Below are 23,703 nucleotides of genomic sequence, written 5' to 3' on the forward strand. Positions count from 1 at the left end.
TTCTGCATTTACTAACGTTTTTCTCTGCTGCATTTAATTTTAGTATAGTAATTGATTTTTTTACCAATCTTAGCATGTTTTTAGATTTCTGAACTCTATGCTGTTAATTACATTTAGATCTATCTTTTTTTCCTTTCAATAGTCACAAAGTTTCTTCCAGGTTACAAACCCAGCTATTGATCCCCTTAGAGAAGGTCTAGTCATGTCTCTTGAAGTCAATATTGGAAAGCGTGGAAATATCTTAGAGGTTGGACCAGAGAATGCTTCCCAGGTATGTTAACACTTTTTTGATCTGCTTCTAACTTCCTGCAAGGTGTGTTGTATATTTTGTGGACCTTCAAGTTTGTTCTGACGAACATCTGTTTCATATAACAAATTATCTTTCTCTGTTCACTTACTATTTTAATTATGTTTTATAAGGTTATTCTATCTAGTCCTGTGTTGAATGAAGGGGAACTTGAGTTGTTGATGGAGGATCCTTACTTGAAGCCCCAAGTACTTCCGACATTTTTTGATATTAGGAAAGGGTTAGATGGTTCCCTGGAAAAGACAATAAAGAAATTGTGTGAAGATGCTGATGAAGCTGTTAGAAATGGTTCACAACTTCTTATTCTTTCTGACCGCTCTGAGGAGTTGGTAAGTATTAGTTTTTTATGCTATACTCAGTGAATTTATATCATATTTCAGTTAAATTTTGGTATGCTACTAACATGTCCTTTTTTCGTTTCACTGTTTCTACATTGCATTTTTCTAAATTAGATCATATGTGCTAGAGAAAACCTTAGCTGTATTCTGGATTTTGTTTGTGCTTTCTTGTGGAAGATTTCTGTTACATGTTTAGATTTCCCTTCTTTACAATTGTTTATTGTAAAAGTGTGCTTTCAACCATAGTGCAATTCATTGTTTTCGCTTCCTGTGGTAACCTGATGCTTGTGGTTGGAGAGTCATATAATTGTTACTTTTGTAGCCTGTAGGCATGTTAATCTTATTTGAAAGTTTTTGTCTACTTGTATTTTTCACACCTGCTCTAAGTTGTGGAACCAGGTCGAATTTTCCAAATTATGTTGATAGGCAAGTCATCCGGATCATTTTATGATTGAATAACATGCTCTCTTTAACTGAATTCACCTAATTGCATGTTCAGTTTGATACATATGGATTTTAAATGGACTTATTGGTATTTCTTGTTATAGCTGCTTTATGTTTCCATTGATATGTTGTGGCAATTGTTTCTTTCAGTACCTCTTGTTTTGGTATGTTAATGACTTACTGTTATAATGTTAATATATGCACACATATTGGCATTTATGTTGTCATTTGTGATTCATTTGTTATAATTAATTGCTGTCTTGTATGATTATGTGTCAGGTCTACAACTATTTGTGGTCTTTTAGTTTACAGATCCCATTGTTACCTTCAATTATGGAAATTAAATGGATTTATTGGTATTTCTTGTTATAGCTGCTTTATGTTTCCATTCATATGTTGTGGCAATTGTTTCTTTCAGTACCTCTTGTTTTGGTATGTTAATGACTTACTGTTAATGTTAATATATGCACACATATAGGCATTTATGTTGTCATTTGTGATTCATTTGTTATAATTAATCGCTATCTTGTATGATTATGTGCCAGGTCTTCAACTATTTATAGCCTTTTAGTTTACAGATCCCATTGTTACCTTCAATTATGGAAATGTTAATTGATAAAATCATCCAATACTGGAATGAAGTTCATTATTGTTTTTTCTTTCAGGAACCAACACGACCTGCCATTCCAATACTTCTTGCTGTTGGTTCTGTTCACCAGCATCTAATTCAAAATGGCTTGCGGATGTCGGCTTCCATTGTAGCTGATACTGCTCAATGCTTCAGCACGCATCAGTTTGCATGTTTAATTGGATATGGTGCAAGGTCCTTTCTCATCTTTCTGTAGACTATTCTTAACTCCCTTTCTGATCTTTGTTTTACTTAGGCTTTAACTCTTGTTTGGTTATCCATTTTCATTATGTGACAAAAAATAATTTGAAAATTATATTGTAAGGACAAATGCATGTTGTTCCTCCATGTTCCCTTTCATCCCCTAAAGAGAGAAATGATAATGGACTTATTAAACTCTAATTCTATATTTTCAATTAAGGAGTTGGTTCTTCCTTTGGGTGAGATTTTTTTTTATTGGTAACTGTAAAATTCATTAATATTTGAAAATGATGCGCAGGAGTACAATAAAGATAAAGAAGCATTGAGAGATAAGCCCTCTTATCTATCCCTGAAACAGCTTTTCTTCTTTTTTACAATTGTGCCCAAAACAACTGATCTCTATCCACCCCTTGTTTAGCAAGAATATCAACAAAAGAATTTGCATTCCTTTGGGTGATATTTAGTGCTCAGCATAGGTCAAAGCTGTTAATCAATTTACAAATGACTTGGGCATTTGCAGACAAGTTGGATGAATTCCTATGTTAATGTGGTTCATTTGGTTGCATAAGCTGATACCAAGATTGCTAGTCATCATACGTTAGAGAGGGAGGGAGGGAGGAAAAGAGGGGAGGGGCAACTGTGCAGGCAAGAGACCTCATATCATATGATGTTAGTGGCTAGTACATGCTATCTGAAAATAATTGGGCATCTACCTGTCTACCTGAAAAACTATCATCAAGAGTGGTGCTATGACTTCCCAAGGAAAACCACATGCCACTTAGGGACTACTTTGGTGCTACGAATGCTTATCCTTCCTGGATACTTGACCTGACATCTTTCCAATACCTTCAACAGTATGTGAGTGATGGAAATGAGAACTGGCAATATACCAAGGAAAATTTGAAATGTGTGGTTCCTAATGGGCTATAGAGTGCAATCTGAAAATGCAAAAGATGCTTAAAGCAATGTATGCCCCATGAAGATGATGGCATTTTTTTTATAAGTAATAGAAATTTTATTTTTAATCAATAAACAGCAAGGTATACAATCATGGCTTCCCAAACAGGTGCAAGATGTAGCTTCAATTACATGAATAAATTACAGCTGAGCACAAAATAGATAACTCCTAGTCACCCCCTACTAGCTAAATAGTCTGCCATCCCATTTGCTTATCTCTTTTCCCATTGAACTCTTAACCATATTAGTAGTCAGCCATTTAAATCTTTTCACTGCTTCCTCATAGGTCCAAATCACTGTATCCGGTTCCTTCAACCACCAAACTATCAGCTTTGAATCCCCTTCCATCAGCAATCTGTTAAAGTTCAAGTCATAGCAATATTTACCCCCTGTAACACTGCTTGGAACTCAACATCGATGGAGTCCCCTTGTCCTATTGGACTTGAATATAAGGCAATAATATGGCTGTCTAAATTTATGAAGACCCCCCCCCCCCCCTCCCCATTCCAGAAGGCCCTTGATACCTAGGCTGCTTCCATCAAAGTTGAGTTTTATAAATCCTTCCTCCAGAGGCATCCGAACTGAAAGATCCCTTTCCTTGTTGGCTGAGCTCATTGCTATAACATCCCAATTCTGCCTCATATCATCAAAGAAAAGTGGAGCAATAGGTCCAAGATTTAAACCGAAGTAGAGCCCTGTTTACAATACAATCCCATACTGTCTCCACATCTCTTTCCTTCTCATTGAAGATTCTAGAATGTCTCTCCTCCTAAACCACCCAAAATGAAGCAGCCCTGACACATCTCCACGAGATTCTATCCTCCTCTTAGGCCAAACAAAGGTCATAAGGTCAAATAAGCCACTAATCTGCAAAGGTATATTCCACCTGCATTCAAACAGAACAAAAAAGCCTTTCCCAAATGCCTGCAACCAAAGGACAGGAGATTAGAAGGTGGTAACTGCTCCCTTCACTAGCTTTGTAGAGAAAACACCAGTTTGGGGAGATGCAAAGGAAGGGTCTTCCTTGTAACATGATGACATCATAAAACTTTGTATGTGCTAGGAAGATACTATACCCCTATTATTGAAAAACAAAAAGGATTGAGATAAAAATAAAAGACCTCAATCATCACCATCATAATTCAAGCCCATCCCAACTATATGGGGTCAGCTACATGAATCCTGTTTGAGCATTCCATTCTATTTAATGCCATATCCATTGTAAATTTTGGGCACTTAAGTCATTTCTAAATACTTTGACCCATGTCCTTTTTGGTCTACCCCTAGCCCTTCTATCTCCATTTTGTCACCTATTGCAGCTACTCCTAGGTTCTTTCGAATAACTTCATTTCTGACCTTATCCCTTTTAGTTTTTCTACACATTCATCTTAGCATATGCATTTCTGCCAGTCATTTTTTGGACAAGTTTCCTGACTCCCCAACATTCTTCTCCTTACAATATATCTGGCGTTACAACTGTTCTATAAAAATTTCCCTTTAATCGAAGTGGTATTCATCTATCACTCAAGACTCTGGATGTACCTCTCCATTTTGTCCATCCTTCTCTAATTCTGTGGGCATCCTCAATCTCTCCCTTGTTATGAATTATCAAACCAAGGTACTGGAAAAGGTCACATTGCATTTTCTATTTATCTCCAATCCAAAGTGTATTCTCATTTGCATTCTATTATTATTAAATTTACATATTATATATTTTGTTTTAGTCCTACTTTAAAACCACTTGTTTCTGAAGTATTTGTCCATAAACTTTTTCACATTTAATCCTTTGTTAGTTTCATTAATTAAGACAATGTCATCAGCGAACAACATAGAATAGAAGGCTTTTACGTGTTTGTGTTGTTTTTCATGTGTTCTTGTTGGCTGCAGCTGCTTCATGTTGATTCTCCTTGCTTTACATTGCTTGTATTGGATGATTCCAAGCATATTTTTCCTATAATTATAAACTATTCTGGCTCCTCCCAAATTCTTTTCGATAAATGCTTCTATGGAAAATAAACACACTTCCAAATTATGAGCTTTCCTGCACCTTCCCATACACATTGCTCTGAATTCTTTCATGCTTTTAATGCTATAATCATTTCTGCAGTGCTGTATGTCCATACTTGGCATTGGAGACATGCCGCCAGTGGCGTCTGAGCACCAAAACTGTGAACTTGATGCGGAATGGAAAGATGCCTACTGTTACAATGGAACAGGCTCAAAGGAACTTTTGCAAGGTGTGCATGATAGAAGAGATGTAATCGCTACTTTATCTGCAGTAGGTTCTCTAATATTTAATACTCAGGGTGGGGGTGGATCTAGGTATTTTATAGAGGACCAGAACTACCTGAAGAAACACTTATTCTAATAAATGAAATCTTTGTGTATTAACAGTTCTAAACAGCACTGTAAAATATATAATGCTCAAAACACAAAATGTTGCAAGCTGCTTAGTATCTGGCCATCTGCATGTACTGGGCAAAAAGACTGAAGCAATCAACATTATTCTCCATATTCTTGTCCAAACGACATGAGGCTTAAACGATGACTAGTTTTTTCTTGTTTTTGTATTTCTATAAATCAGTAACAAGTTTTATTGATAAAACAAAAAGCCACTCTCAAAATAGAACTGCGAACACCCAAAACAGCAATATACAGGATATACAAAAAGAGGGGGAACGTGAACTTGGCTGGATAACCCGTACTTTAGTCTGGGGCGTTGGCCTTCTTGATAAGATTATACAAAAATACAAGTACAACCTGTAAATCATCCTCCACCTCAATGGGGAGATGACTCTCCATTTCCTAAAATCCTGGACAAGGATGCAGATAGGAATATCCCATATGATATGCTTATACCGTGCTTTTATTTCTAGTTTTGAAGCCAACTGTCATTCTTCAAGACTTGTGTCTTGCAAAATTTTATTAAGCTTCTAACAGATATAGGTGTTTTACAGTATGGTTTGTTAAAACAAATCATTTTACATGTTTTAAAAATGTTAATGCCATAGAGTAAATCTAGAATTGCCTCTGCAGTAGCAAGTGTTGTATTGTAGCATGTATAAGACTTGAGGTATCATAGCCTACAACTACTTTCAGCAACCAATAGTCATAGAGAATAAAAGTTGGCCATTTTTGCACATTCTGTTATATCAATAGAAAACAACCATTATCAATCCTAAAAGTTGCAAGGATATAATTTAATCCTCTAATATCTTAGCAATCATGAGAAGTTCTTTCCAGATGGCCTGAACATGTCACAAATGATTTGGAAATCAGTAGTAATTAGTTTTAGATATCCTGTTCTAGGAATAAGTTATTGGTGGTAAAATAATGAATAAACCTAAGAGGAAGCAGAATACAGGACAAAGAACAAATATGGAATAAGGGAAGGATAAGTAATGTAGGACCAATGGCTCTTGCACCAATTTGATGCAGGACTCAAATGATGCAAGGGTGAGTCTAGGATAAAATTAATTAGCTAGATTAAGGTTTACGAATGATTTTATAACTAAATACCACAGAAAAGGAGTGATTTTATAACTAAAGGTAGAGAATGGCTAGGTTAGAAAATGATCTCAGGGATTAACTGCAACAATGGCAGATTTATTCAAGAACTATGAAAATTTTCAAATTGAGGAAAACAGGTCTTGGGGTTGGGACTTTTCAATGAAAATTTGTACATAGATATCTCCTAGATAGATGTAAGGGTTGATCAAAATTATAGAATCTAGGGCTTTAGGTGGAGTTTTGAGACGAAATTTGGTAGAAAATTTTATGAAGATCTATAGGGGCATCCAAATATGGAATCAAATGAAAATGGTTGGGCACAAAAAAATTGCCATAACTAGAAAATGTCAGGTTTCAACATAAAATTGCTAATATACAGACTTATACTGGATGGTTTTTGGTTTTGTTGGGGGGGAGGGGGTTAGTTAGGCTCAGGAATGTATAGTTTCTGGCTGTACTTGTTTCTTATAAGGCTTATACATGTAATCTTGACTTTTGATAGTAGCGATCAATACAATACCTTACCTTTTTTCTCAAAAAAAAAAAGGTTCATTTTGAGACCTTTAGGGGTGTTGAATAAACCCCTCCAGTGAAAAACTCTTGATCTTCTGATGGCTGTAATGGCTGCTTGCCAAATTAGAGGGTGGATAGAGAGAAAAAGAAGAGGGAGAAAACTCAGAATCACTAAATGGAACCTTAGAGTCACTCTAGGTTTTATGGGAATCACTCATTGTAAGCATGATATGCACCAAAAAACTTAAATATCATTCCAAAACTGTCTCTGCATTTTTGAACATAAATATATAGACATTATATGTAGGGATGATCATGGGCTTGGCCTGGCTTAGCACCTATTTAAGGGGTGTATCTTAGGCTTTACCGCTTTAGGGCCTATAATAAGATATTTTTTATTTTGTGTATATATGTTTTATTTAATATAGTATAGTATAATATATATACTATATATCATATGTATGTACGTTCCAAGCTGGGCTAGGAATGATCCTTCTATGGGGGTGGCCCAGCCTACTAGAACTAGGAAACTGAAATTACAGAATTACCACTGTTTAAGAAAACATAATAACTCCTAAATGACTTATAACCCATGAATCTGATAATTTAAGCACAAACTAAATATAACTAGACAAATCAAACTACTAGGCCAAACCCCAAAACAATATATGTAGTGACAAAAATATATTTGCTATCTAAAATAAAACACAAAAATTCAGAAAATTCCAATTTTGGTTTTATTGGTGCCAGATAACCCTTTATATCAGAAAGTAGTAGATCACAAGAGTTATCCTGATTAAGAATCCTTGTCCCAACTAGATGGGGTTGGCTACATGATTCGTGAATCCTGGTCTGCCATTTTGTTCTGCTTGGTGCCTGATGAATCAATTTTTGGTGATGTATCAATTTTCATTATTTCAATTTTGGTTGAAGGAACCAAAAACAAGTTACTGTCACTGAAATAATCATGGTGACAAGTTATCAAACATGAAAATTTTTCATTATTTTATAATGAAAATTTTCCAAAACAAGTTACTGTCACTGAAATAATCCTGGTGACAAGTTATCAAATGTGAAAAACCAAAAACAAGTTATCAAATATGAAAGAGCCCAAATTTCACCTAAGTGTCACTGAAATAATCTAAGTTTTGTTTTTGGTTCCTTCAACCAAAATCAAAATAATGAAAATTTTCCAAAACAAGTTACTGTCATCATCATCATCATCATTTTACTATTACTATTACAATTGCTGTTGCTGTTACTTCTGTTGTTAGTTGTGGTTATCTACTTTGGGGCCATAGAGGTGGTTCTGCAACTCCAATGTTCTATGTACCCATTCATCAAAAGGGCATACTAATTGCTCGATACTATTTCAGGCAGTCAAATCTGGTCTTCTCAAGATTCTTTCAAAGATGGGCATATCATTGCTTTCTAGGTTGGTATTTTGAATGTTCCTTTTGTTGATTCTGTTTTACATTGTGGCAGTGGTTATATGAGTAGAAATCTGCTGAAACAAAAAAGTGTAAAAGAACGAGGAAGAAAAGAAATGGTCTTGTGAGAGAAGAGAAGAAGAAGAAGAAGAAGAGGAGAAAGAGTGAAGGAAAGAAGAGAAGGAAAAACTAATCTGGCTTCTCTCTCCCATTAGTGTTCGTACTTTAAATAAAAACTATGTATAATGACTGATATGCCCTTATAGGGCGGCTGATACAAAACACTCAATAAAAAACACAAAAGCACTACTCTAAAAGCCTCCCAAATAATATGTTGTGGTCCTCGCTTCCTAACTAAACAAAAATCAAGTAACAAAACTGTAAAATCCCTCAACACTCCCCCTCAGGTTAGGAGTAAATGTCACACATTCCCAATTTGCATAGGTCATGTTCAAGCTTACTCCTTGCAACCCCTTTGGTGAAGACATCAGCCAACTGTAATTCAGAAGAGACATAAGGGAGGCAAACTTCTCCAATTGTCACCCTTTTTCTTATGAAGTGTCTATCAACTTCAATATGTTTTGTCTTGTGATGCTGAACTAGGTTGTGGGCAATATTGATTGCAGCTTGATTGTCACAAATTAACATCATAGACTCCTTTGCATCTATCCCAATCTCACTCAACAAGGACATAATCAAAAGTAATTCTGAAACACCATGGGCCATAGATCTATACTCGACTTCTACACTTGACCTTGCCACCATTGACTATTTACTTTTCCATGAAACCAAATTTCTTACCACAAAGGTACACTCTCTTGATGTTGATCTCCTGTCATCTAAGCAACCTGCCCAACCTTGACCTTACCCTTTCACTATCTATAAAGGGTAAGAAAAGCTAATCAAATCCTCAATTAAGGGGATTAAGAGATTAAACCAAGAAATCTATAAATAGGGGTTCCCATCAAGTGGGAGGGGATTTTTTGGAGTTAGGAAGAAACTAAGTGAAGTTAGAAAGGTCTTGGAGAAGGAGGAAACAAATCCACAACTTTTTGAAGAGCAAAGCTACAACACACTCGGAGTTCTTGCAAAATCCTTCTTTTGATCAAGCTTTCAAAGCCCAATTGAGGGAAGCAATCTTCGTCATTTTCTAAAGTACGAGAGCACATTATCCGACCCTCGGCTTCAATTCAATCCAAATCCTCATGTTTCAAGAAGCACAATCAAGAGAGAATCAAAGGTTCTATCTCTTTTGTAAGAGAATTCAAATCCAAAGAGTTTGTATCCTATTTATTTCAAATATATAAGAAAATCAATTTATTTGAATTTGTCTTCATTTTTCTTGTATTTGGATTCATACATGAAATTTGTGTCGACAATGACCCTCACTTACAAGTAAGAATAAAACAAAAAATGATAATGTACATAAGATACAACATAAATATGTGCTCCCAAGAGCTAAAAAAGGAAAGATGTAAGAGACATAAATTAGTCTCTACACATAAGACTTCTTGCCACCTCCACAATGTGTATATTTTTCCTCTCTGCCACCCCATTCTACTATGGTGTATAAGCACAACTACTCTAATGAATCATCCATGCTCCAATAAATATGTGGCTAAATCTTTCTTGAAGTACTTTCTAGCATTGTCTAATTTGAAAATCTTAGTCCTCACTCCAAACTGTGTGAGAACCATCCCGAATTATTGCACCAAAATAGGTACCTCATCACGCAATCTCATCAAGTATATCCAAGAATACCAAATATTATCATCCATCAACAAAAGAAAATAGTGGTAACCACCCATGGAAGAAATATGATAAGGTCCCCGTACATTAGTGTGAACAATATCAAAAGAAGAAGAACTTCTTTTGTTACTTGGTCTCAAAGAATGTCTACAATGCTTTCCTAACTGGCAACTTTCACACTCCAGACTAGACAACTGAATAGACTCAAAGAATGTTGGAAATAAATGTTGCAATAAATTGAAAGAAAGATGACCCAAATGATTGTGCCAAAGCATAATCAGACTCACTGACTCTAACCAATTACTGCTGCTATTAACATGGTGACTCTGATATCTCGGAAGCTCATCTAGAAGGTACACTCCGTTCACCTCACAACCATTCCCAATCGTCCTCTTTGACTCCTAATCTTGCAAAACACAATTACAAGGAAAGTCACTGAACTATTCAATTTTTTTTATCAATCTACTCACAGAAAAACATTAGTGTGAAGTCTAGGAACATGTAAAACAGAGGACAAAGTAATGCCATTAGTCACCCTAACTGTCCCTCTCCTAGCAATGGGAATATGAGAACCATCTACTGTAGAGACTCTATCTCTACCAGAATACAAATGGTAAGAAGAAAAAGGGTAGACATATTGATCATACGCTCAGATGCTCCTAAGTCTATAATCCAGGGAGGTCCCTCCTTACCTAAGGTGGATGCATAATTAGCAGTAGCATATGAACTACCTGTGTAGTAAAAGTAGTGTGATTGGCTCCTGAGTTTCCTACACTTTGTTGCCTACCTGAAGAGCTAGAACCAGTCGGATCCTTCTTACTTAAAAGCTACCCATACTCCTTTGTAGTATTAGCCCACAAAAAAAAAAAAATTACCAATGTCACATAACATTGAATAACACAACCAAGAGACATCACCATGTAATTTTCCTGCATCCATCAGGAAGAATTTGTATCAGGTTTCTTCTCTTCCCTAGTAATGTACCCTAATTAAAGCCATCTTTGCTGATTGTGCCCATTCTAAATAGTTTGTACCATCCAATCTACTGTGGTAATAATCCTAAACCCAATAGGATCACTAGTACCTCCTACACCCAGACCCAGGATCAGTACTCCAACCCTCCATTTCAACTTAATCAGTTCGAAAACAAAAAAGGATTAGGTAGAAGAGTCCAACTTTAAAAAAATGAACCTCCCCTTTTAAAAAACTTAAAGAAATCCAGAAAGGTCTGAGCACCCAACACCAGGTCAAAACTGAAGAATCCAACTTGACTAGGACTCTTCTCGAGACTCCAGTTTTTCTTGATTTTGATGCCAAAATACAGATCACCTTCTTGATGACTGAAACCCACCAAAAAGTCCAAGAACTGGGCAATCTGAAGTAGATTGATCGGCCCTCTATCTCCTCATGTAATTGGCTGATTTAGGACTGCATGAATCAATCTCAAGAAATCCTAGCCTTGCTTTGACACCAAGTAGAAATCTGCTGAAACAAAAAAACTGTAAAAGAAAGAGGAAGAAAAGAAGTGGTTTTGTAAGAGAAGAGAAGAAGAAGAGAAAGAGTGAAAAAAGGAAGAGAAGGCAAAACTAATCTGGCTGCCCTCTCCCATTAGTATTTATACTTTAAATAAACTGATATGCCCTTATAGGGCGTCTGATACAAAAAAACTCAATAAAAAACATAAAAACACAACTCTAAAAGCTCCCAAATAATATGCTGTGGTCCCCACTTCCTAACTAAACAATTAATAAGCAAAAATCAAGTAACAAAAATGTAAAAATCCTCAACAATATGCATTTGCTATTTATAATTGCAAACTGTGTTTGTGTCTATTTCCTGTGTCGTTTCAGTATATTGATGGTGACACTTACTACTTTTCTTGATTCAGTTATTGTGGGGCACAGATATTTGAGATTTATGGGCTAGGTAAAGATATTGTTGATCTTGCATTTTGTGGAAGTGTGTCAAACATTGGTGGCCTAACTCTCGATGAGGTAAGAAACATTACAGAGTTGATGGAGCATTCTCTACTTTACATGGCATTTGATCAGCAGTTGATTTCAAAAGATAATCCAAGATTAAAATTTTGAACATTTAGTTATTTCTTTTAAAAGCTGGATATATCTTCAATCTCAGCTTCAACCCCTCTATAAATGAGTAACTTAGCATGGATAGAATTCATTGCATGGCCTCAATTAGAAATTTTTGATGATATGTTAACTAATTTAATCATATACTATTTGTTACATTAGTCTGGTTTTATTTTCTAGAGTATTTACTCAAGAGCCTTTTGTACTTTGTACTTTCATATCGATGTTTTTTCTTATTAGATTTTTTTTCCTCCAGTTGGCAAGGGAAACTTTATCTTTCTGGGTGAAGGCTTTCTCAGAGGACACAGCTAAGAGACTAGAAAATTTTGGGTTTATACAATTCAGACCAGGAGGTAGTATCCTTTGTCATCAAACAAAGATTTTGCTAGGAATTTCCAAGATTACATTAAATGGCTTCAATGGTTAAGACTATGCATCCATTGAAAGTTAACACAAGCATTTACTTCATCCTTACCTACCCTTTGTTACTTGATCAATCATTACTTACTATTCATGTATACACTCCTTTATTAATAAATGTATAATTATCAGGCCCAAGATTCTTAATGAAAACCAAAGAAAAGAACCTCCTATAAGTTGCCAAGTCAAGCAATCAAAAGTTAATAGGAATTTGGAAAACCAAAACCTGAAATCTTAATTCAAAATTCCTACTATTACATAATAATCTTGTAGACCTTCCAGGTTCCTCTCACTCGCTTGAAGACTCCTAAAGATTCTTGAACATCATCACCATTTTTTAAAGTAAATATTTTGTTAATATGAAACAAAGAAATTTGCAAAGGAAAAAGAATGTTGAGAGCAGTGCAGCCAATGGCTAGTTGATTTGGCATTCCTATGTGCTGTGTTGACTACTTGGTGCCTAGGCATTGATCAGTTGGCCAGACACCAATTTGTTAAGTGCAATGATTCAACCTCATATATTTGTCAATAATGACTACATATTGTGGTTGCCTCACCCAAGCACCCACATATTATTAACTAATTTATTCATTCTATAGGTTTATAATTCTTATTACTAGTTTCTTTTATTATATTCTTATCTGTTTGGGTTCAATTGGCACACAAGCTGGTGATGTAGTCTTGAACCCTCTAAGACAACAATCAACACACAAGAACAACCATGGAATGTATTCTTCTTTTCTTCTTCTGCCCCTTTCTTTTTTTCTCTTTACTGGGTCAAAGATAGGGGCTCCACCCCTTTTTCTTTTTACTTTCCAAGTTTTTGCATTTCCTTCTTCCTTGGGGAAGAAAACAAGGACCTATACCTATATTTTCTATGTTTTATTTTCTTCCTTATTTTTCTTCTCCTAAATATGTTGATTTTCTATGTTTTGACATGAGGTTTATACTTTTTCATGAGGGTTATGGTAATTATTGGTTAAAGGTTGCTGCTGATTACTATGAAACGCAGGGAAATGCCATAAGTTGTATGCTTTTTTTATTTAAAAAAAAAAACTCATTGCCTAGCCGACTAGGCCCACCTTGAAAACTATAACTACAAGTCTGCAATAAAATAAACAATATAGAACATTTAGCATATGCATCCTTCCTTTTTTGATCAGTTGTACCCCTATTTTCTTTAAATGATTCCTTCAAATTCTAGGTGTTGGTGTTAAGATTGCTTGCTTGTGCTCATGCAAGTAGGTCTTCTTGTCTTCTATCTTCTTTTTTTATCAGTAATGTGATTAGATCTGAACTGGAGAAGAAGTAAGAAGAGAAGAGAAAGAAATGTTGCTGATCCAAAAAAAAAACAAAAGAGAAAGAAATGTTGGAAGAAGAGAATGCTTTGGCATTTGGTCTTTAGATATCAAAAAGAAAGTTGGAAGAAGAGAAAACAGAATTGAGAAGAAAGTCAAAAGTGGGTTAGGCAGTGCCCCCACTTATTCTTTTAGGGTTACGTAAAAATAGATGAAAGGACAGAAATACCCCTAACACATAACGAGACAATGTACAACAAATAACAGTGACCAAAATTGACTTTATTGAAAGAAAAGCATGTGTGCCCCTTTTTTGCTAACATAAAAAGGAAAAATAGATGGGCTAGTGATATGGATGGATCTTGCTTGTCTGATGTGACTCCATTGCTTGTGGCAATTTCTCTACAAAAACATTTAACAAGTCTGAAGACCTGAAAGACCTCTTCCCTCTACAAAAACACATAATGTGGGGTTAAAAGCTGTCTTACTCATTGTTTTCTTTCTAGAAGAGAGAGAGGGGAGGAGAGAAGAGAGAAAAGAAGAGAAGAGGAGAGAAAGAAGAGTGTTTGAGAGTCAAAAAATTAAGCTGCCAGCACGCCAGCACCCAACTTCCTATTTATATTAACATGATGTAAAATAAAAGAATAGAAGAATTACTAACATGCCCCTGGCAGCACACCCTAATAATAAGAACTAAAGAACATGTTGACAACATCCTAGACCGGCAACACTCTAACAACAGAAATAAAACTAAATCTAACAACACTCCCCCTCAAGTTGGGCTGAATATATCTATCATGCCCAACTTGTCACACAACTCATTATGTCGCAAGTATGGAAGCTCTTTTGTGAGAACATTGGCTAGTTGCTCCTTGGAGTTGACATAAGGAGTACAAATTTCTCCCTTTTCCAATTTTTCTTTTATGAAGTGCTTGTTCACTTCAATGTGCTTGGTCCTACCGTGTAGGACGGGATTGCTAGCAATATTTATAGCTGCCTTATTGTCATAGTAAAGGGACATAGGATTGTGAACAATAATCCCAAGTTCCCCTAGAAGATTCTTCAGCCAAAGTACTTCAGCCACCCCATGTGCCATAGCCCTATACTCCGCTTCAGCCCTTGACCTTGCAACTACACCTTTTTTTTACTTCTCCATGTCACTAGATTTCCTCCCACAAATGTACAGTACCCATCTGTGGACTTTCTATCATTCACAACACCTGTCCCATCAGCATCTGTGTAAACTTCCACATTCAAATGATTATATTTGCTGAATAGCAAACCTGTTCTTAGGTACTTCTTCAAATACCTAAGAATCCTCTCTACTGCCTCCATGTGTGGTCTCTTAGGGGAATGCATGAATTGGCTCAAGACCCCAACTGAATAAGCAATGTCTGGATGTGTCATGGACAAATAGAGCAACCTTCCCAGAAACCTTTGGAACTATTTCACATCTTTCAAAGGTTCACCATCACCCAGTTTATGATCAACATCCATAGGAGTATCTACTAGCTTTGCACCTAACTTGCTAGTTTCTTGTAACAGATCAAGGATATACTTCCTCTGAGAAATGAAGATGCCCCTTTTTGAGCGGGCAACTTCAATTCAAAGAAAGTACTTTAGTGGACCCAGATCTTTCACTTCAAATTGGGAGGCTAGGAACCCCTTCAACCTTTGTATTTCTGAGCTCCAACTTTCTGTAATGATGATGTCATCCACATACACTATTAGTACATCAACCTGTTCCTGACATCTCTTCACAAAGAGAGTGTGATCAGACTGACATTGTTTGAATCCTACTTGCTGGACCGCCATATGAAATTTACTAAATCATGCCCTTAGAGATTGTTTTAAACCATAGAGGGACTTTCTTAGCTTGCACACCTTATTTTCATTTCCTTTGGCACAGAAACCTGGGGGTTGAACCATGTACACCTCCTCCTCCAAGTCACCATTTAAGAAGGCATTCTTTATATCCAACTGATGCACCAACTCCCAAGTCTGATTCTTATGGAGGGCATTAATCTCCTCCTTCATAGCATCTGTCCATTCAGGGTATTTTAAAGCCTCTGCAACATTTCTGGGTATGGGGATGTTATCAACTACAGATAGGAAGGCATGGTAAGAGGAGGAAATGTGGTTATAGGAGACATATTGGGTTATGGGGTGTTTGGTAGTGCATGACTTGACTCCCTTTCTTTGAGCAATTGGAATGTGAAGGTTATCCACAATCAAAGTGGGAGTTGGGGTATCAACAAGTGGGATATGCCTAGTTCTTTTGGACTTACCTCCTTGGAGTATGAAGGTGTCAGTTGCTCAATGTTTGGTGGCTCCACATCTTTGTCACATTGCTGATATCTATGACGTGTACATTGGAAGACACGAAAAGGAGTAGGATCCGAAATAGAAGGAAGAAAGACTTGATGGACTTAGACATGCTTCTCTTCCACGCTACTCTCCCCTTGAGGAGAAGTAGGGAAGAATGGTTTAGACTCAAAAAAGAAGAGTGTAGAAAGATACATGGGATCAAAGCACCGATAACCCTTTTAAGAGGAGGGTTACCCCAGAAAGATACATGGAATAGACCGAGGGTCTAACTTACCACAAGACGGAGATAAATCCTGGACAAAAACACGAAAACCAAACACTCTCATGGGAATGAAAAAACAAAGGAGATTGGGGGAACAACTAATGAGGAGCCTTGTAGTTCAACACTCTGGAGGGCATGCGATTGATAACATCATCCCTCATGCGACCTCAAGGAGGTGTCTGTTCTTTCTTTTTGCAACACCATTTTGTTGTTGTGTTCTTGCACATGAGCTCCTATGAATGGATCCATGGGAAGCAAAGAACTCATTGAGCTCACCATGGAAATATTCCTTTGCATTGTCTGATTGAAAAATTTGAATTTCAACGTGAAACTGTATAAACACCATCCTTTGGAAATCCCTCACAATCTCTGGAACTTCGTCTCTGCTACGCATGGGAAATTCCCATGTATAGCGGGAGAAATCATCAATTAATGTGATAAAATACTTATACCCGCTCTCTGAAGTTATAGTAGTAGACCCCCCACACAGAATACACAATATAGAAAGGGAAACTTGATGTTTTATTACTTGAATGAAATATTGTTCTACATTGCTTGTTTAACTAACATGTTTGACACTGGAAATCTGACACTGAAAATGACTTAAATAAATAAGGAAACAAAGACTTCACTATTTCAAAAGACACATGACCTAACCGGTTATGCAACAAAAAAATTTGACTGACTATGCGACTCTAAGGATGGCACCGAGAAACCAGCCTTGTTGTCGAGAGTGTAGAGATCATCCACTAAGCTTCTTCTACCAATCATCCTCCCAGAAGTTAGATTTTGAAAAACACATGAACTAGGAAAAAAGGTTACACTGTAGTTTAAAGACTTTGTGATACTACTAATGGAAAGCAGATTGATGGGAAGTTGAGGGGCATGCAAAACATTATTCAAGTTAAGTCCATGAGGAAGGGATGTTGATCCTTGGCTTGCAATGGAGGAGAATGGTCCATCTACAAGTCTCACCTTATCCCTTCTTGACAAAAGGTTTGGCTTACTGGTCCTGTGGTTAGAGGCCCTTGAGTCAATGATCCATGGAGAATCAGTGGTAGTGGATACATGAAAAGCAAAGGGTGCATTACCTGATGTAGACACAAATGAAGTAGAAGTGGTACCAGTAACTGAATTGCCCATCTAGTACAAGGCCTTACCATATGATTTCAAATGATTTCGGGAGGAATTCATGATGTCTTCCTTTGGGTTAAAATCAGTGAAGTACTCCCAAGCAATACCAGTCGACACCCCAACAGACTGAGTATCTTGGGTTGCCACATTTGCCACATTATGTGTTGTATTAGGCTTCTTCTTACCCTGCACCTTACCCTATTCTTGGTTCTTTACAACCCACTTTGGCCTCCCATGGAGCTCCCAACATTGTCTCGTGTATGTCTTGAATGCAGGCAGTGGGTACAAAACAACTTGTCCTTATCATCAGCCTTCTTGGAGTCATTTTTCTTTCCCATATTGTTACCACCAATTGCAACCAATGCCACTTGTTGCTGCCCCTCAGTTGTAACCATCACACTCTACCTACTTTTCTCAGACTGAACTAGGGCATACACTTCTTGAACTGAAGGCAACTCTTTACTCCCTAAAATCTGAACTCTAAGAGATTCATATACAGGTTTAGTCCCAACATGAAAGCAAAAACCCGCTTTGAGAAACCAACTTCTTATAGGCTTTAGCATCGTCATCATGTTTTCATTCTATAGCTTGATTGTGGTCCAACTCCTTCCATACTAAAGTAAGGGCTGAATAATAGGCTGGAAAATTACGATTCCCCTATTTACAGGTTGAGGATTCAGTTTGTAATTGGTAAATCTTGGCATAGTGCCTTTGCTCAGAATAGGTGGTTTTTGGCTTGTTCCCATGTTTCACTAGCAGCACCTGCCCACATAAAGTTCTTCTTCACATCAGGTTCCATGGCTGCAAGAAGCCAAGACATCACCATACTGTTCTCTTGGTCCCACCTATCATGTTCAGCTGTCCCATTCTTGGGTTCTTTCACTCTTCCATTTATGTACCCAGTTTTTTCCTTGCCGTTACATAAAATTTTACACCTTTAGCCCACTCCAGGTAGTTCAGGCCATTTAAAGGGGTAATTGGCATAGGAAATATCATATTTTCAGCTCCCATACCAGCTGTACTATGGGTTGATGTAACCCCAGATGAGGCAGAATCATCATTTACCATTGACAGAAATAAAGACTACAAGGCAACTCAAAACCACAGGTGCACAAGACCAGTCCCCACTCAACTACTACCTCTCACAGTCACAGTTAGGGCACTAAACACCAAGAAATCTGCTTCTGAAATAAAGAATCCACTGCTGTAGTCCAATTGCAGCAACTAAGCAGTTCAAAAACAGTCCAGAAATAACAAACCACACTGCTGAAATCCTCTAGCAGTAATTAAACCATTGAGGAACAGTCCAGAAGATTAGACAATTCAAAAAACCGTCCAGAAATAACAAACCACGCTGCTGAAATCCTATAGCAGCAATTAAACCATCCAGGAACAGTCCAGAAAATTAGACTACAGTCACCATTGGTCTACACACAACACACACCAACCAATCACTGCACATACTTGTGACAAAAAAGGGGATCACACACCCCTGTACAGCACCTGTACGAAGGTGCAGGTCCAAGACCAAGTCTTCACAGCATCAGCCAAAAGAAAGAGAGCCCTCACAGCATCAGCCCCCTCCTATTAGGGTTACCTTGGTGCTGTGACCAAGGAAGAACCAAGAAAAAACAGCAACAGTTGGTTTTGATCAGTCCAATTAGGGTTTCTTGCCTTCACTATCAAAGAATCAGAAAACTAGGTGGGATGAATGTGATTCAGAGGAGAAAAGAGACTCCTATCTCCCAGAGTTATGCTCTATCACCATGCTTTCTTTCTAGAAGAGAGAAAGGAAGAGAAGATGAGAGAAAGAAAAGTGTTTCATAGTCAAAAAATTAAGCTGGCGGTGCCCAGCTTCCTATTTATATTAACATGATGTAAAATAAAAGAATAGAAGAATTACTAACATGCCCCTAGCGGCACACCCTAATAATAAGAACTTAAACGAAGAAAAGAACATGCTGACAGCATCCTAGGCTGAGAGCACACTAACAGCAGAAATAAAACTAAATCTAGCATCACTCATGTTCTGCACTTCTGTCTTTCACTTGGACTTCATTTGGGCTTTGTAATTCAATATAGAATAAAAGAAAAATATATACAAATGTCATTACTTAATACGTAAGTAACATATTGCATATGCAAACTGCTTAATATGTGTTTTTGTATGCATTTGGGCATGAGTTACGGGCCTAGGTTAAATGTATACATATTGTAAATGTACTCTAGAGGATACACAAGTGTAAATATATAGTATCTCAAGGAACTATTCAACCTAAAAGCTTAATCTGTTAGGTAAGGTCCCTGAATAGGTTTTTATTCTCTAACATAGTATATATACATGTATACCTAAATATACAATACACATATACTTGGGATAAATATATTATAGAAGGTTGAATGGGGCCAGGTTTTGTTGGGGCTTGGGCTACCTGAGGCCAAACAGAGTTGTAGTCGAGCTTAATTTTTTTTTTTCAGGCCTAGGACCAACCAGCGCCTGAAAATTGAAGTAAAGCCAGTGCCAAAGCTAAGGTTCAGTTGGTTCGGGCTTTGGTTGGGTCCAATGAAGTTACAGCCTAAGTCTTGATTTCATGGTTGAGAGCAAAAAAAAACAAAAATTCAATGATGAACAACCTTTCCATTACCTTCCTCTCTACCTCTTTCTCCTCTTCTTCTTGTCCTTAACCTCCTTTTGGCAATTTCAGCTAATTGAAAAGTAATTTGGTACAAACTGGTAATAGATCTTGAGTCAATTAGCATAATGAGTCATAGATATTAACTGTCTAATCTAAATAGTGTTATCTTGGAATGGATTCTGTTCTATCTTGGTATGAACACATTGGATCTCTATGGATCCATTGGTTCTAACATCCATGGTTATAACATTTTATTATTAGTCAATTTCTGGTTTCTTGTATGTGAATTAAGTTTGTATTTTAAACAATGTTCTCTAAATTATACTAGACTTATTTCATGCCTTGCTCACAAACCATATTTACAAATGCCATGTAAGTTGACTGAGTTCACCACGGTATGAAAGCTTGCCTCCATATATAAGATTGCTGAAGCACCTTTCTGTTATTTATCAAAAGGGGAATATCATGGGAATAACCCAGAGATGTCAAAGTTACTTCATAAAGCAGTTCGCCAAAAGAATGAAAGTGTCTATTCCATTTATCAGCAGCACCTGGCTAACAGACCTGTGAATGTGAGTTTCTGAAGATTCTTTTTTCTCATGTTTAAATATAAACTTCTTTTTTTTTTTTCCTCTGGCGAAAAATTCTCACACTTACATATACCTTGGTGTTTTGCACTTAGGTTCTTCGAGATCTTCTTGAATTTAAAAGTGACCGGCCCCCAATTCCAGTTGGAAAGGTTGAATCTGCAGCTTCTATTGTCCAGCGCTTCTGCACTGGTGGGATGTCACTCGGAGCAATTTCCAGAGAAACTCATGAAGCAATTGCAATTGCAATGAATAGACTAGGTGGAAAATCTAACTCAGGAGAAGGTGGTGAGGTAGCTTCTCCATCACTTGTTTGTGACCGTAAAACTTAAATTTGATTCTACATCATCTTTGTCCAATTCTTAGTACATTCCCTGGGTCATGGTAACCCTCCTTAAAGTTCATAAAAATCATGATCCTTTTATATCCAGGATCCTATTCGTTGGAGCCCACTTACAGATGTTGTAGATGGTTACTCTCCAACGCTTCCACATCTCAAAGGTCTTCAAAATGGGGATACTGCTACTAGTGCAATTAAACAGGTACTGAAATTGTACATAACTAGTGAATAAGTTGCTAAAGCAGTTTGCAGTAAGCTAATGATGTAATTTAAATGGCTGTGTTTCCAGATAAAATTGGAATTCAGAACGATAACATTAATAACTAAAGCTGGTTATCCTTTAAGGATGCTTGTATCTTCTATGGTTTAACTTATTTTATCGTTTCATTTTTTTCAGGTTGCTTCTGGACGCTTTGGTGTTACCCCCACATTCTTGGTCAATGCTGATCAGTTGGAAATCAAAATTGCACAAGGAGCAAAGCCTGGAGAGGGTGGTCAATTGCCTGGAAAAAAAGTCAGTGCTTATATAGCAAGATTGAGGAATTCTAAACCTGGGGTTCCACTTATATCTCCACCTCCACACCATGACATTTATTCAATTGAAGATCTTGCTCAGTTAATATATGACCTTCATCAGGTGATACTTTCTGTGTCTTTTTTTGGTAGAAAGCTTGCTGTCTTTAAGTCTGGTCATTCTTAATTATAGAAGTTCTTATAAGAAAAAATGTTCTTTATCATAGGTGTAGAGTTTCTATTAAATTTCATTGATAATAACTAATATGCTTCAAGCAGGTAAATCCTAAGGCAAAGGTATCTGTAAAGCTGGTGGCAGAAGCTGGAATTGGCACTGTCGCCTCTGGTGTTGCAAAGGGTAATGCTGATATAATACAGGTATTCACTCTTGACTATTACAATATCTTATTTTTTCCTAAGAAATATCAATCCTGCATTCTATATTATGGTTGGAGAAATGTTTTAAAAGGTGCGCCTCCAGGTGAGGTGCCCTCAAAACCTGAGGCATATGCCAGAGGCACTGATGCCTCTGAGGCATACACCTAAGGTGCAAGAGGTGTATGCCTTATATGCATTTTTCCATGAGGCATGCTAGAGGCATATGCCTCATGCATGCCTCATACAAGAAGACAGAAAGAAAGATAAAAAAAATAAAGAAAAAAGAAAAAAAGGGAAGGGAAAGAAAGAAAGAGAAGAAAGAAAAAACAAGGAAAGGAAAGGGAAGGAAAAGAAAGAATAGTGTTATTTATCTCCATCCTCCTTCCACCTCTTCTTCCTCATCCTCCTTTTAAGGAAGCTTACACCTCCATGTGTTCAGGAAGCTTATGCCTCTTACGTTCTGAACTAAACCTCACGCCTCCAGGTAGTGGAATGCCTTGTGTCACACCTTTGCATTTTAAAATATTGAGCTGGAGATCTACTTTCTGTCAGAGTTATATGTGTCCATAAATAGCTGTGTAGATTACTACAACATCCACCAACCCCATCTGGATGGACAAATACCCTTTATATGATCACATGTAAAGCTAGTAATGACAATGGATTTCTAATCCTATCCTTGATAGTAAGATTAGCATTCCTCTTTTACTACTACTAATGGTTGTTGTTATTGCTATTGTTACTGTTATTGTCAAACTGTGGGACCATGGTCCATCAGTAGCTAATCTATGCATAGATGCTTCTTGGGATCTTGGGATGAGTGGACTGAATAAGGACCTAACTTTGGCATTATTTTATGCACAATGTGGCTGTTCTCAGACTCAAACCTGCATTCTCATGTTTGTAAGCCCAAGGTTTTACCATTAGACCAAGACATAAAATATATAGTAGAATATACATCACCAATATCAATAACAATAGAATATAAAGATATAAATAAATAGATATCATAAATAATGGTTGAATACATAGATATGCTGTTGCGTACTTGGTTATAGCTCAGGCCCGTAGGGGAATTAATAAAAGGAGGATGATCAAGTATCTTCCTTTGCAGCCAGTAGTCGATCAAGACTACAATCAGTCTTGAATTCAAAAGAAAAGAAAGAAGAAATTTCAGAAGAGAAGAAGAAGAGGAGAAAAAGAAGAAGCACACGAAGAGATTTTGAAAAGAGAGAGAGGGTTGATCAGTTGATCTGCTGACCCATTCTTAACATTTATATATGTTGACTAATTGTAAAAGGGCTGAATTGCCCTTATTGCTTACATGGCAAATAAACTAATAATAAAGCTGAAATAACAAGCTGTAATAACAAACTGAAATAACTACCAACTAACACTGACATAACTAACAAAAACATGCTGCCATACGAACACAGTGGGGACCACAGCAGTGGGGTCCACATCAGTGTTCTCTACACTCCCCCTCAAGTTGGGAATAGATATTTGTCATTCCCAACTTGCATAGGTCTGCCTCTAACTTCTTCCTTGGAACAGCCTTGGTGAGAAGATCTGCGAGCTACATGCTGGAGGTGATATATGGGAGACACACTTCTTGAGACGAAACCCTTTCTCTGACAAAA

At 37.0% G+C, this 23,703-nt stretch overlaps 1 protein-coding gene across 1 annotated transcript in view; it reads left to right on the plus strand.

The window, feature by feature from the left end:
• Nucleotides 1–23,703, plus strand: part of LOC104611350 (ferredoxin-dependent glutamate synthase, chloroplastic) — a 109,541-nt gene that overhangs the window by 71,677 nt on the left and 14,161 nt on the right. Inside the window, exons 11-22 of the mRNA XM_010278368.3 lie at nucleotides 161–271; nucleotides 421–636; nucleotides 1,755–1,912; nucleotides 4,983–5,112; nucleotides 8,275–8,333; nucleotides 11,966–12,071; nucleotides 12,424–12,520; nucleotides 20,702–20,817; nucleotides 20,928–21,125; nucleotides 21,264–21,374; nucleotides 21,570–21,809; nucleotides 21,965–22,063. Coding sequence (XP_010276670.1) covers nucleotides 161–271; nucleotides 421–636; nucleotides 1,755–1,912; nucleotides 4,983–5,112; nucleotides 8,275–8,333; nucleotides 11,966–12,071; nucleotides 12,424–12,520; nucleotides 20,702–20,817; nucleotides 20,928–21,125; nucleotides 21,264–21,374; nucleotides 21,570–21,809; nucleotides 21,965–22,063 — 1,641 coding nt within the window. The remainder of the gene's footprint in view (nucleotides 1–160; nucleotides 272–420; nucleotides 637–1,754; nucleotides 1,913–4,982; nucleotides 5,113–8,274; nucleotides 8,334–11,965; nucleotides 12,072–12,423; nucleotides 12,521–20,701; nucleotides 20,818–20,927; nucleotides 21,126–21,263; nucleotides 21,375–21,569; nucleotides 21,810–21,964; nucleotides 22,064–23,703) is intronic.

The sequence above is a fragment of the Nelumbo nucifera genome, chromosome 7 (genome assembly GCF_055504915.1).
Source record: "Nelumbo nucifera cultivar China Antique chromosome 7, China Antique-T2T, whole genome shotgun sequence".
In the NCBI taxonomy this organism is placed as follows: domain Eukaryota; kingdom Viridiplantae; phylum Streptophyta; class Magnoliopsida; order Proteales; family Nelumbonaceae; genus Nelumbo; species Nelumbo nucifera.